Source organism: Solanum stenotomum, chromosome 4 (assembly GCF_019186545.1).
Source record: "Solanum stenotomum isolate F172 chromosome 4, ASM1918654v1, whole genome shotgun sequence".
Lineage (NCBI taxonomy): Eukaryota > Viridiplantae > Streptophyta > Magnoliopsida > Solanales > Solanaceae > Solanum > Solanum stenotomum.
The window spans coordinates 4,018,761-4,034,492 of record NC_064285.1 but is presented as its reverse complement, the minus strand read 5'-3'; the positions used below and the strand labels follow the sequence as shown (position 1 = coordinate 4,034,492).

The 15,732-nt window shown below is 32.9% G+C and overlaps 1 protein-coding gene and 1 pseudogene across 1 annotated transcript; both read left to right on the top strand.

Moving 5' to 3' along the window:
• Positions 1-4,475: 4,475 nt before the first annotated feature.
• LOC125862580 (uncharacterized) lies at positions 4,476-5,379 on the top strand (annotated as a pseudogene).
• A 2,878-nt stretch (positions 5,380-8,257) lies between these two features.
• On the top strand, positions 8,258-14,988 carry LOC125862576 (WD repeat-containing protein ATCSA-1). The gene is made up of 9 exons (XM_049542687.1): positions 8,258-8,740; positions 11,175-11,435; positions 11,554-11,713; positions 12,192-12,370; positions 12,902-13,142; positions 13,604-13,758; positions 13,877-13,966; positions 14,595-14,666; positions 14,773-14,988. Exons 1-9 carry the CDS (start codon positions 8,591-8,593, stop codon positions 14,824-14,826), a joined length of 1,362 nt encoding a protein of 453 aa, XP_049398644.1. The 5' UTR covers positions 8,258-8,590; the 3' UTR covers positions 14,827-14,988.
• Positions 14,989-15,732: the final 744 nt, after the last annotated feature.

Here is a 15,732-nt window from a genome sequence, read left to right as displayed (position 1 = left end):
GGAGTAATGTAACTTAACTAATTGAGATATGGACATTTGGCTGTCATTTTGTCCCCACTATGAAGTATCCAACTACCCCACTCAACACCTTTTTTTTAATACTATATTGAGTTCTCAATCTATATTCTTTGAGTAACGGTAAAGTTATTGTCGAGTGATCACGATATTACGAGTTGAGATTATGAAAATATTCTTTAATTCTTACATAGAAATATAAAGGAAGACTGTGTATTATAATGTGATCGATATTTTTCGCATAGCAAATGCTAAGCGAAATCTTTGTGGACCAGACTTTCGTATATTAAAAAAAGATGTCGTCGATTGTCGAGTGAGACAAGCTAAGTGAGGCTTGTTCAAATGATTGAGTATTTTTTCCATCAATCAGTAGTTTGAGGATTCGAGTCATGCTGGAGGGTAAGTGAAAATATTATTGATTCTCTTGAGGACGAGGGTGAGAAGAAATTGTTGTGGAGTGATAGAATATTCGTGAATTTAAAATATAAAAACTCAAATAAGACGGTGTATAATAGACCAATATGAAGTATAATTAGTCATGATTGTTACTTGCATAGTGATCTAAGTTCACATGTTGTGTTGAAGCCTAATTGGTAAAATTGCAACTTTAATTTTCTCTTTATAGTAAACATCACATGTATTACTGAAAATATCTTACTATCATTATCAACATTTTGGACCATTATAAAAGAAAAAATAATTTCAAGATGGAATTTATTTTTCCAACTTTTCTTTTTGAATTATTAGGTTATTTTGGTTGGACCATATTCTTCTTGTCTTAAAAATGAAAAAAAGCAAGTTGGCAGGACCATATGTAGACAGTTCTGTTGGTCAGATTTTCAAATTCAAAAGCACACATCCAAAGGGGGCACAATGCACATGTCCCACTATCATAAATTGAAATATCAGTACAGTTTTTTTTGGCTCAAATTAGTTGGGATTGACGATATAAATATTTTTAAATAATATTATAAATAAAGTAAAAGGTTAATTTTACTTATGAAATAACTTTACTCTTAAGTCTTAACTTTAGTTGCCAACATTTAGTCATAAATAATTTTCTCTAGATTATTAAAGTTTGGTGATAGTACCATATTTTATCCACTCAGTGAAATTTTTATTCTTAATAATATGATGAAAAGGACTACTTTTAAGGACCAAATAATTTCTTAATGTCGCCATTACGAGATCTCTCCCTTCTTAATTTCAAAATCAATCTTCAAGATTGAATGATATTTAATTATATGCAAATATTTTTAAAATAATATTTATTACTTATGTATCGAAAAAAATCAAAAGCGATATTGTGATATCTGTTATTTTTTTGTCTGGACGGACATGTGTATAACATCACTCTCATTATTTACTACCAAGGCATGTTAGGTATATGATGTGCACTACTTTTATAAATGGAAAAAATGAAGTTCGAAAAAAGAAAGAAAATGAGAAAAGGAATTATGGTACTATTATTTTATTTGTTTGGCTTTTCGTCGAATAAGAATAAAGACCAAAGATCTTAAGCGACTAATCTGTACTATACTTTTTTCGGTGAGTTTCAATAAATTTATTTTCTTTCTCTTTCTTGGTATTATTGGAAAATGTTGCACATGCTATCATTGTGAAATAAAATGTTCACAAATTTTATTTGGTAACAATGGAATCAGCTAAATTAGTCGATGACATTGGTGATGATTCAAGTACGATAATATTTGACAAAGGCATCGATTTTCATGGGATTTGTTGGCACCATGAAAAATGGTTAGTCAACTCACTATATAGGCGAGACACTCACCGTCACTGAGTGCCTCTCCTATTAAGATAGATCTCTCTTTAAATAAAAAATTTAGCAAATATTATTTCAAATGTTTATATTGTTTTTTTTATAACTTCAACCTTCAGCTTACTAGCATATTGAACTTGAAATTTGATTACGGAGGATCGATGCCTGAGCCTTGAGGCACGAAAGAATTCCGTAAAAGCTAATGATTTTTTCGTTGCAGAAGAAAACAAGAAAGGGGTTGATAAGAAAAATCCATGGATTAGTTATACATTAACTCAAATTTCTATCAAATATAGTACTAAATAATATCATACATAATATATAGACTATTTTTTCTAATACTCCCTATCGAACTGACACCTAATTTATTAGTACATCTGTACAAGGCACGTTAGGTATACGATGTGCATCACTACTTGTAAAAATGGAAAGAAAAAAAAAGAGATAAATGAAGTTGAAAAAAAAAAAAGAAAATGAGAAAAGGAATTGAAATTTCTTATATTATATTATATTTTATATATATAACTCCAGAAGTTTATCTCTTTTTCCAATATGTTTTTTGTCTTATTAGTCGTATTAATTAGTTGACCTGCATTTTTCAATTTGAAAAAATAAGTATGGGTGAATAAAAGATACAATATCTCTTATAACCACTTATAAATGATACTAGATATAGGATTCCGTGCCAGCACAGGCCCAATATATATTATTTTTTAATTTTAATTTATGTCATATTATGAAATTTGAGAAATTATTGAAATTTTTATATGATTTTAGAAATATTTTAAATTTTTAACTATTGTGATTTGTAGTACTTTTTTTAAAATAATTTTGAAAATAATATTTATTACTTTTTTTGTTCTAATTTATGTGGCACACGCAGAATTTCAAATATTAACCATTTTTTATATGTCTCTTTAATATATTAAGTTGTTAATTATTGTATTTTATAGTACATTTTTAACCTAATTTTTTAATAATATATGTTATTTGCCATGTCCCCATTTATGTGGCATTAATTGATAGATTTGTTGGAGTCGAGAGATTTATTTTGTTAATTATTGTAATTTATAATTTGTTTTTCGTCAATTTCGTCGACTGTTTTTTTTATTAATTATTGTAATTTATTGTTTCTTTTTCGTCAATTTCAAACAATATATGTTTATCATATAATCCATTTTATGTGGTACCAATAGAATTTAGATAGTCAATTAAATTTTTTATATAAGTTTTAAATAATTAAGCTGTTAATTATTGTAATGTATAGTATTACTTATATTATTTTTAAATATATTTAAATATTATATGTTAGGTTTTTTATCCTAATTTATATGACATTGATAGAATTTAAAGTGTCAAATAATTGTTAATTATTGTACTAGATAATATGGAGTATTTAAGTCATTTATAGTATAGTAATTAATATATAATATGTAGTATTTAAGTGAAAGGTGATGGGGTCCATTTATATAATTTGATAAATATATTGGATATTAGTAGTGATTTATAGTATAGTAATTAATAATATATAATATGTAGTATTTAAGTGGAAGGTGGTGGGGCCCACTTATATATTTTATATAGTAAGTATTGGACATTTGTAGTGATTTTATTGGAACAATGGTAGTAATTCCTAGACTCTTCTAATATATAGTAATAGTAATATAAGTTAAACCTTGTATTTGTTACAAATTTTTTATATAATTTTATATAAATTTATCCTCTATATTAGAAATACTGAATTCAAATAAACTCGAATACATATCACAATCCATTTTAACAATATTTATTTTATAATTAGTAGACTCCATGTCAATGTTGTAGTGTATTTTTGACCATTCAAACTACTCCTCCAAGAATATCACCCAAACTTTATTTTATAACATATTCGAACTGCTAGAAGTATAAATTAAATTATTTCAACGTGCTACACTTATCTCTTTTACAATAATTTAATTAGTCAAACGAACAATAATACTCCAAAGAAGATTCAACGAAATATTTTATAGAAAAATCAGCAATTCTGGTCCTTCTAATTTGATAAATCCTTAATTTCAGTCCTCATTGTTTCTAGTTAAACATATTTAACCTTTAATTAATTGATATATATATATATATGCACACTTTTGATCTTTCTGGCTATGAATCATTACAAAATCAACGAATTATTAAGTACTAAACCATTCGATTTTCAACGTATTAATTTATATGTGTATTATTATCCCATATTTGAGGATATTATAATTTTATAAATAATGAATTTCTTATAATTTGGCTCGTTTGGTTTAGGAACAAGTTATTCATCAATTTTATCCTAATCAATTATCAAACATGAGATAAACTCATTCTAAAATTGATTTCAGAATTAGTTATCCCTTATCTCTTATACCAATTATGAGTCCTCAAGGTTAAATGTGCTTAACAAAATAAGAATTAGTTATTAATTGAGGGACCAAAAGTACATTATTCATATATATATATATATATAATTCCACATTAAATACAAACAAAATGCTATATAGATATATAAGAAAAGTTCAAAGCCCTCTCTTTTGATTTGACTATTTCTATATTCCCCCTCTTTTAGATCTAGTCTTCCAAACAAACTCTTATAAATATAAGCTTATTGCACCCTCTATTTTTCTTTAAAAGTCTCTAAATTCAACAATAAAGTTATCACTCCAAAACCAAAATCATCCAAAATCCCTATAGTCTCTTTATATTATTTTTTTTCATAGATGTTTAATCATTTTATTTGTGGAAGTGGAAATTTTCATAATCAAGAAGGTGAAGATTATGATAGGGAAACATCAAGCCCTTGTTCAACTCCAAAAAAATCATCAAAAAGAAGCAAAAATAGTACATACAATCCTTATGCTGATCGTGGCCTAGACAAATTTTCGAAACTCTTAGCCAATCTTGAAGACAAAAAACAAAAAATTTATACTCAAATGGGATCTGATGATATCTCTTTTGTACGATTCGTTTTCTCAAATTCAAATTCAATCAAGCCTATTGTTGTCAGAGTGAAGGACAAAAATCAAACATCATCTAGTGACACTGATGATGACAAGCAAATGATCAAGAAGAAGTCAGAGTTTGTTGATAAGAAGACTATTCACGAGGTTTCATCAAATATTTCAGAAGAACGAAAAGTGGAATCTAAGAGAAGGAATTTTTTTAGGAATTTGAGGTTAGCAAATTTCAAGAAGCCAACTTATTACATGCCATTAGCTATAATCTTGATATTGATTTTTTTAGCTATTTATGGGAGGTGTTTTGCGATATTGTGTACATCAATTGGATGGTACGTTATTCCAATCATAAAAGCTAGCTCAAGAAGGACAAAAAGGAGGCATGTGAAAAAATTGAGTGAAGAAAATGTAACATTATGTGAAGGGCCAATATTTCCAAGAAGTGTAGTGAATGGACCAAAAGAACATAAATTGGTTGCTGGGAAACATGTCCATATATAACAGCAACTAGTGATAATCATTTTTTTTGTGACTACAATTAGTTTTTTATTGATTTGTAAATCTTGTATTATGGAGTTGGACTGGAAATCCAGACACTCTCTTTAACATGTCCTTGATCATATTTTTACATGATAAGAATTGCATTAATTGCCACATATATAATGCTAGTTGGTTGAACAATATATTTGTAGCAATACTAGCTTCATATGTGTTGAATTGGATTTGAATTGTACTCGTATTTTTTTGAAGTTCAAGGTACCCATAGTATGATCTTTTCTTCTCCTTTTTAATATAATATTGATTATAGATATATTGATACATCAGTAAAAAAATATTTTTATTTTATTTTATAATCTACGTTAATGGTAGAATATCTTATATAAACATCAAAAGGTATCCAATTGAATAGCTCATAGATCATTGGCTACAAGTACCGGTGTTAAATATGGCCAAAAAATTGATGGTCTGTCTGAAATTTTATGGATCAATAGAAGATAATTTTATATTGCATTGATTTTAGCCAATACAACATAATTTATTTTCAAAAGTAATCATTAAATTAGCCGAATACCAACCTAGTTCTAGTGCATATTTAAGATATACTTTAATTTGGATTTAGTTCTTGAAATTTACTTTGACTTTTTCTATGAGTTGGAGCTTGAGTTTTGCATCTCGAATCAAATATTGGATCAACGTTGAGGCTTAGGAGACTTGGGTCCTAGGTTAAGGTTAGGGTTGGGTCTCGAATCTCAAGCCATGCTCGATTCTCAGTTCTCCAATCAAGGTCGGGCCTTAGTTTGAGTCTGAGGTAAGGGTCAGAGATTGGTCCAAGTCTCAGGTGCATGGTCGGGGCGGGGTTAGGTTCCTAGTAAAATTCACGGTTCAAGTGTCAAGTTAGAATCAAGTCTCAACAGGTATCTTAGGTTTTTGGTTAGGGTTGGGATGATGTAGAGTCCTAAGTCCTAAGTTAAGATTGGGTTTTGGGTCTCGGGCTAGGGTCAGTGTTATGTCTTGAGTCCCAGTTAGTGTCAAGTCAAATCACTAGTTAGGGTTGGGTCTCGGGTCTCGGGCTAGAATCGATATTGTGTCTCGAATCCTAGTCAAGTTAGGTTTTGAGTTAGGGTTGGGTCTAGGATTAAGGCCGGGGGTTAGGGATCATGTCCTGAATCTCAAACAGGGGAAGAGGGAGGGGGTGAACTCTGAGTTAGAGTCGAGGGTTGTGTCCTTGTTGAGGAGGTTGGTATTTGGTTCCATGTATTGATTGCGTCTTAGTTAAAAAGACGCAATATATCTAGTCAAATTAGAGGTCAATAAAAATGTGTCATATGTACATGTGTCATGTTCCGGCTAGGGGAAGAGCTATATAGTAATCCCCTCTGCATGAAATTTAAATTGTTTATGGATGGTTAAAATTATTCACGTTTCAGCTAGGGGCGAAGCTACGCCACATTAAGAAGGCAGAGAGAGCGAATGGATTAAGCACAACAAATTTCTCTTCAATCTAAGTTTCAAACCCTTGTATTCAAACACAAGTCAAGGTCAATCTTTAAACCCCTCGAATTCAGTTACAAACCAAGATCAAACTCCAAAGCCCTTAAATCATTTTTGAAAAGAAGAATCAAAGATTTCATTCAATATGTAACATTCCAATATATTGAAATAAAATACTATAATTATTGCAATATTATCCAATCTTAATTACTAATTTCCTCACGCGAACCTTGAACTATTTTATAATATCATTTGTGGAACATGTTTTCGCTTTCGTAACAAGTACACACACCCAAAATACTCTCTATTTAAGAAAGGCTTAAGTCATCGACGGCCCCTTAAAGTTGTCCGCATATTTTACTTAGACACCTTAACTAGGGTTAATACCTATTGAACACTTTTGTCTATTCAAATCTTGTTCCTATTAGACATTTTTTGATAATAAGTGAAAAATGTAAAATGTGTGTGATACACTCTCGATGATGTGGCAAAATAATTAATGAAAAGATGACATGTGGCAAGTGGGGCCCAAAAATTATGGAAGAATGATTTTTATATTAAAAAAAAAGTACTACAAATATATTTTCAATCTTTTTAATATACATAAAAACATTGTCTATAATAACACATTTTTACCCGGCCCCACACTACCCCCACCCCCTTTCTTCTACCCTATGCCTTTCTTCTTCATCTTCTTTCCGGCAACATTTCTCTTCTTAATTCACTCTATATCTTCTCAAACTACTTGTAGACTCAACTTTTTTTTAAAATAACAACAACTTTCCGTACCTAATACGTGAGAGAAAGATACAAAGTGAGACTCGTACAAGAGTGATGAAGAAGCGGAGTTTGTTAACGAAGTAATTATTTCAAATCGGGTGCAAAGAGAAATCAAGAGGACCCAAATTAATTTTATCGAATTCTTTAATTTTATTTTTTATAAGTTAAATGAGTTTATATTTTAATTTTATTGGTGATGTTTGTTTGGAGGTGCTGGAAATGGAGCTGGCGGCTAAATTTTTATACTTCAATGTCCAATTTTTTTTTTCTGGCAGAGCTAATTAGTTGATTTTCATTACTCCAATGTCCAAAAATCTTGTTTCTTCTTTCTTTAGTAAATCCAACTATTTGATCTTAAAAAAAAATACACTGTAAGTTTGATTCTGAAAACAGTGAAGAAGACGACTGAAATTAGGGGACGGGGAGGAAGGGGGTGGGGGATTTTCCTTTTTTGGATTAATTTTTTTAAAAATTATTTACAATGCCAACTGTAATTTTTTTTTTTAAAAAAAAATTAAAATATGATTTCAGATGTCTTCACGCGCCAAAAGAAGGTGAAAAACACTTTTTCTGCCATATCAGCATTTTATGTTTAATAGGTAATTTTTTGAACAATTTAGGTGTTTAATAGATACTGGCCTTAGTTCAAATGTCTAAATGAAATATGCTAACAACTTTAAGGGCCATCGATGACTTAAGCCTTTAAGAAAAGGTGAATAGTACCTCTCCACGAAGACATCTTGTCATCTTTTGGCCTTTCTGCAAAATCCCTCTTTATACTTATCCATTTCTCACATCGGGTTTCATCGCCAGGCGCTAGTGCTGCACAAAAAAGGGGGCAAATCGAAAATCGAAGAAAAGCCACCAAGTGTTTGAGGAAATGTTCAGAAGAAACAACAAAGGCCAGGATTGGTTTCATCACTAGATTATTCAATCTTCAATTTTTGGTTGAATCAGAGCTGATTTGTGTAAGTATAGATAGTTTTTGGGTGTTTGTGATTGGGGTAATTTAGAGAGGAGTAAATTGGTTGGGAAGGATGCGAGGACGATGTGGAAGGAGATCGGAGACAGAGAATTTGGCAAGCTTCGCCCTAATTTATTCAGCAATCGTATTAAGTCGGCTAGAATCGCTTCTATTCAACTCTCCAACTACAAAGATATCATTTCTCCTCACCGTGGCTCCGTCAACTCCCTTCAGGTCACATTTCATTTTCTTTCGTTTTGATGAACCGGATCTACCTATGATTTGAAGTTAGTAGGTGAATGTTGTTACTGTATTTTCAGTTTTTAAGTAGGGATTTGGATGTGAACTTGAAGTTTATGATTATGATTTGGGTGAAGGTTGATTTGAAGTTGAAATTGTGTTTGGTTAGAAGTTTTGTACACAAAGGTTTGAAATCAAATTGTTCTAGCATGAAAAAACACTATTTGTTAAAACTATCATAACTTTTGTATACTCTTATAGCTAGCGTTTGACCATAGATTTTGAAAATTTATCTTCAGATAACTATTTGACCATGAAATTTGATCGGATTTTCAAAATCTGATCTTTAAATATTTTTAACTTCCCTAAAGACTGTTTTTTGGGGGTTTTTAGGACTTCCCTCACAAACTTTAATTTTTTTCAAGTAATGCATGCCCAAACACAACTTGAAATTCCAAAAGTCACAACTTGAGGAACTCTAATTTTCAAGTTTCTACTTTGAAACTATGGAGCGTAAAATCTTACCAAACGAGCACACCTACATAAATTAACGATTAGCAAAGGATTCCTATTTGCCGGACCAACTTATATTTGGGTGTGTTTTATGGGCTAAGTTTTAAATTTTAGAAAATTTGAAATCCCAAATTTGAAGTTGAACTTCTACCTTTAAGGTGAATTGGATTGAAATTAGAATTTAAAGTTGAAGTTTTGTTCAAAATGTGATGAACAAATGTTGACTTGAAATCAGAATTGCTTTGTCAAAATAACTTTAAATCATGATTTGGAATCACACGTCCAAACGACACCTAAAAGTTGGATAGAAATGGATGGTGTTTAACATTTTTTAACGTCCCGAATTGAAGAGTGACCTATAAATTAAAACACACACATAAATGTTACCTTTCTCAAAAAAAAAATTAAAACACACACATAGTTAGCTTTTTTCTTTGGAATTAACAAGATCATCACAAAGAATAAGTCTGATATGTTTAAGGTCGTGTTTTCTAGTTAGGCAAGTTTCATTGCAATGTCAACCTTTTCCAACTTTTATGCCTTGTAAAAAAAAACTTTTCTGACTTCTATGACTATCATTAACTCCGAGTGTTCCTTATTGAAATGTTGATAAATAAACTATTGTAACTCATCCCCATGTGCTATCCTCCACGTAGTTCATACATGGAACAGATTTTAGTTTCAAAGAATGGGATTAAAGAGATCATATAGAGGCTGATGATTCATATAGCCGAGCCCTAGTATTTTGTGATTGAGGTGGTGGAATTGATTGGCATTAGCTCCAAGAAAATTCTAAGCTAATAGAATGTAGTGGTCCACATAAAGCATAAAATTTAAAATTAAGCTTAATGGAAGTTGATGCAGTGCTATCTCCAAGTATCTCTATTTTGCATCGAACCATTAACTCCCTTATATATTTGGTGCCTTATAGTGTGCATGTTGTGTGCATTTGTGTCAATTGCATCTTCATACCTTACAAAGAAACGCGAGATGAGAATACTCTTTCTGCCCCTTGGTCATTTCGAACATGTTTACTTAAATATTAATATACAAACTCTGCCTGAAAAAACTTGGTGATACGTGCTTCATGGAAATAATGGTTAGCCCATTGAAATGTAAAAATGAACTAGGAATACTTTTGGAGAAGTAATTCAGATAAGTGTAACACTACAGAAAAGTTGGATTGTGGATATGGTAATCTTGGTCTCAATTGCACACAGTATTTTTTCCTCGAGAAAGTCAGATTATGAGCTTGGTTAGATGCCTGTTAGGAAATTAAGGCTTTAGCCTAAGTTACTCGGACTCGGGTGCGGGTATCCGATACGGGTGCAGATCTAGAGGCTGGATCCTCTATGACCTAAATTTTAAGATTCGGGATACGAATCCATGTGTGGATACGGGTTTGGGGATTCGGCTAAACATAGAGTTATAAAACCTAAATTATGAGATATTATATGGAAGACTCAAGGAGGAGAAAATGATCAAGAGGAGAATCTTGGAAGGAGATAAAAGGAAAGGGAGTGGCAATAGAAATTTATATATACCAGGCATTCCATTTTCTTCAATTTCACCTTAGGTTTTGTTTTGATTACAGAAATCATTGAATCTGTCCAAAATTTCTCCCTCAAATTTGGTCAAAGTATCCAAAACCTGTTGACCAGTCGGGTACGGATCCCACACCCACACCCACATCATGTCAACACGGGTGCGGCACCGAAAGTGAAGAGTCCGACCAACTTAGATTATTCAGAGTAGTACATGAAACTAAAATTTGAATTCTTTTAAGTTATCTTCATTTATCTTTATGTTTATTTTAGATAATTTTTGCCAGATTATATCTGGTTGAGGTATGTAGATGGAACTTGCATTATTTTAAAAGTACCTTTGTGTACATTTATTGTGATCACAAAATCAGGTTGATTTGACAGAGGGACGATATCTGTTATCCTCTGCTTCGGATGCATCAGTTGCTGTTTATGATGTCCAACGTGCAACTGATTACGATGAAAGTGGTCTGATTGCAAAGCATAAGCACATACTTTTGGTTGACAAGCAACATGAGCAGGGCCACAAATATGCCATTTCCACAGCCAGCTGGTATCCGATTGACACGGGACTTTTTATTACAGGCTCTTACGATCATTACGTTAATGTCTGGGATACTAACACAACACAGGTAGTGTTGCTTTGTGACCATCTTATTATACTCCACTGAAGTGTAGTTTTTCAGCTTATTTTTCTTTTTATTAAACAAGTTTCTTGCCTAATTTTGGATTTCCTTAATTGTTCTTAAGGTGGTAGTTAATTTCAAAATGCCTGGAAAAGTGTACAAGACTGCCATGTCTCCGGTGGCAACATCACACATGTTAATTGCTGCTGGATCTGAAGATGTTCAAGTTCGTCTTTGTGATATTTCTTCGGGTGCATTTGCTCACACATTATCTGGCCATCGTGGTAAGCTGATATCTATTACTGACATTAATAAAGTATATGCTTTTGCTATGCTGTACCTTTTAGATCTACCAGACTTGGTGTTATCTACTGGGGAGTTTTTCTCAATAGCTTTATGTCGTGAGGTTTTGGAAGTTATCCTTGGGTTCAAACCTTACTGCTGACAAACATGTTGTATTTAAGTGGAGAAGGGTAGAGGGGCAGGTTCAATATATTCTCTATCAAACTAACTATTCAACCATTACTTCAATATTTTCTTCTGCTACCATTGTACAATCCTCAAGTCAAATTAACATCTTAAACTTGTGTGTCCCATCAAACACCTTTAGGAAAAAAGAACAGTGTGTCCATTTTCAACCTCTCCAAATCAATGGACCACTCCTACAGGGTCATAATTTTTTTATTTCTCGTTCAAGCATTTTGTGAGTGCCACCACTAGTTCAGAAGCCCTTAGATGTTTTTCTTTCTTGGGTAATGGCAGATGGAGTAATGTCGGTTGAATGGTCTGCTTCTAGTGAGTGGGTTTTGGTAACAGGGGGATGCGATGGCGCCATTCGCTTTTGGGACATCAGGCGTGCAGGATGTTTTCGTGTTTTGGATCAGTCTCATACTCAGCTTGGAAGACGCCCATCTCTTCTTACACGATCCACTGCAAACAAGGTTACCTTCTGCCATTCGTCGTTACGTATTATATAGAATCATATTCGAAATTTTAATGGCACATAAAATTGAGAGGGATCATTGTTTGCCTTTTGTTTGTGATAGTAAGCTGTTCATGGTCCTTAAATTTAATATTGACAAATTAAAACCTAATTATCTGATTCATTTGGGTGTACCATATCTGTTTCAAGCGAGTTCCTTTTTTAATTGGGCAGTGTTCTAAGAAGTGATGTTTTTCTCTATCTTCATATTGGTACCCTTTGGAGAAGAAAAGGGAGCAGATTATAAGTAGACTTGGTTTTATTGCAACTTTTTTGCCTTTTCTTTCTGAGAGCACAGAAACCACACAGTTGTCCTCTGGTTTTACAAGTAAATCTATGTTTTTAGTCCCATCTTGTTTTGCGTCAACGATTTCCCTATGTTTAATTTATGTGAGTTGATCCACTGAAAACCTTAATCAGGGTGGAATTGCTGATTCTGTTGATCTTAAGGTTTCTTTCTGCCTGTAATATATTCTATCTTCCTGCTCAGGGTTCCACACTGAAACCATCTTCTGGAGGCCCAAATTCATCTGCAAAAGGCCGTCCATCTCAGAAAAAAATGGGAAATGGTGTGAGTATCAAATACTCTGCAATTGCTAGACAAGTGAGGGGGTCTGGGAAGCAGCGACTGCATCCAGGGATGCTCTCTAGTCAAGATAGAGCCACTGCGCATTATGGTGCTGTCAATGGATTAAAAATGACCAATGATGGAATGTATCTCCTTAGTGCAGGTTGACATCGCAATTCTTTTCAATGAGCTTTTGTATTGCTACTGCTTGGATTGTTTATGTATTGTGATTATTATCCTCCACTTAAGAGGCTGAAGGTCTTACGCCATTATTTCTGTTAGATGCATGTACAACAATGTATGGTCTGGTGCATGTTGCTTTTATCTTTTTATAGTTGGTCAATGGTGAAGTGCACCTCCGGAATTTATACAGCAGATTATGGTGCTTTCTAATCTCATTTTGATATGCTTCTCTAGTAATTCTCTAGCAAAGTTGTTTATTTTGGGCATTGTTTTTAAAACACTGATGTAAGATGTCGTTTAAACACTCTTGCGATAGGATGTGATATGGGTAGAGTTATTCCCTTGTGATCAAGGCATCTCACAGATAGTTTATTGCTTTTGGCTACGTGGTGGGAAAAAACCTGCAACTGAAGCTTAATCATCTGTTCCTGCGGATTTCAGGTTCTGATTCAAGGTTAAGGTTATGGGATATTGAATCTGGTTGCAATACACTTGTGAACTTTGAAACATCACGACTCCAGGCCACAAAAGCTACACAGTTAGCCATGTCTCATGATTCAACACTTGTATTTGTGCCATGCATGTCAACTACTAAGGTAAACATTGTTCCACCCCCAACCCCATTTTCTTTGAGGAAAAATAACCACCACCACCACCCTGATATTATTATGCAACACTATTTTTCTTTAGTAACTTAATGTGGAAATCTTGTAGGCATTTGATTTGTGGTCGGGCAAAACGATGATGGATTTACGTGGCCACTATGAAAATGTGAACTGTTGTCTGTACAATTCACTGGACCAGGTACATAATTTTTTTGCCTCCCCCTAGGCACATGTGTTTTTGGTAAAATAGTGAATTCTGCATAATCTGTGACCTCGTGGACCTGAAGTATTTGAGTGGTAACATCTTTAGATAAACTAAAATACTTCATTCATTGCAAACTGGAAGTTTGTGTGACAAAAAACATTAATCCAGCGGGCAACTCACCCACAGCTAGCTAGTATGTCATCCTAGTGCAAATATACACAGGTATTCTTTCTTTATACCAAAAAGTACATGAAATGTAAAAGAACTCATAACAAGGACGCTGTTATTATGCAGCATAGAGTACAAGCAACCTTGTTTCTATTATTGACCTCTCTCATATGATTCTTGTCAAAGTAAAAGCTTGACAAAGATGCCATCTTTTCTTGTCCCACTATTGGCCAAACCACCTGGGCACTAGACCCAATGTGAGCTGGATCACTAGCCACGCCCCATAATTAGAAAAACAAGCATGGTTTACGTAGTGAAGTATTGAATCTCAAGGCGCTGCTTCATTTCGCTGTGTGATCTCATTGTAGATGGCACCCCCACCCCCACCCCCAGAACTCTGTTGAACTGCTTTTATTTCCATGTTAGCAATGAATTTGAGTCTGGGTATTTTCAGGAACTATTCACGGGTGGTAATGACCGGAAAATTCTTGTGTGGTCTCCAAGTAGAACCACTACCGAGGAATTGGTACGCCTTGTAAACCATTAACATTTTTCATTTACTAGACACCCTTATCTGAGGGTACCTGATCATTGGCCTCTTAAGACCTTCTGTTATCTGGGCTGATATGCAGGAAGGGAGGGAAGGACAATCTTTTGCGATCGACCAAGATAATTGGAGCGATTGAGTAGCTCACGAAATTTCGGAGGTTCCATGTCAAGTTCAACTTTTAGTTATCTTCACTGTAAACTGGAATCTGATGCTGTACAACAATTTCCTATTTCTATTTGAAACTCCCAAATAATGGCACTGTTTGTTATGTTACACTGAATAATTTACGAAATCTGCGGCCTTATATTAGTGGATGTACATCTGTTCCTGCTTATAGTTCAAAACATGGAACTTCTATATATTTTAAATTAAATAAATTTTCACATTAAAGTTTGAAGGTATACAATTATGTTGCTTGGATTCTTTAAAAATGACAATTGATGCACATTCGATCCTTCCAAAATAGTGCATTGTGGAGGAATCGATATATGTCTAATATTTTTAGAGAGTCTGAATAACATAGTTGAATTTTATGGAGTACGTGACCAAGTTCGATTAGGAATAAAATCATGGCACTATTTTTCTATAGAACTTATGTGATATACACTTGCTATGTATACATTTAATATGTCATAACAAATTATTCCTCTAATTTTCAAGTGAGTTACTATATTAGGCTTACTATGAAGACATACGTGAAGTATGTTGTTAGTAGTTCCATATTAGGGATGAGATAGCAAATCGTTTTCTTATATGGTCTTGTACGATCTTCAATTCATGAGCTAAATGTTAAGATTGAATTAGGTTCAAAATTCATTTTATTATCATGATATCATATTTAAACACACTCGTCAAATAAAATTTGTGTTTCAATCACAAATTGAAGATATTTAATTAGTTTATTAAAAAGTTGCGACCCCACAGTTTTATCGTTCGATTAGATTACGTTAGTGTTACTAATAAAGTACCTAATTATCACTAAGATAAAGTAATGGCTACTTGGCCACTTCTTTTTTTAGTTTTTTTTATGTTTTTATAATGT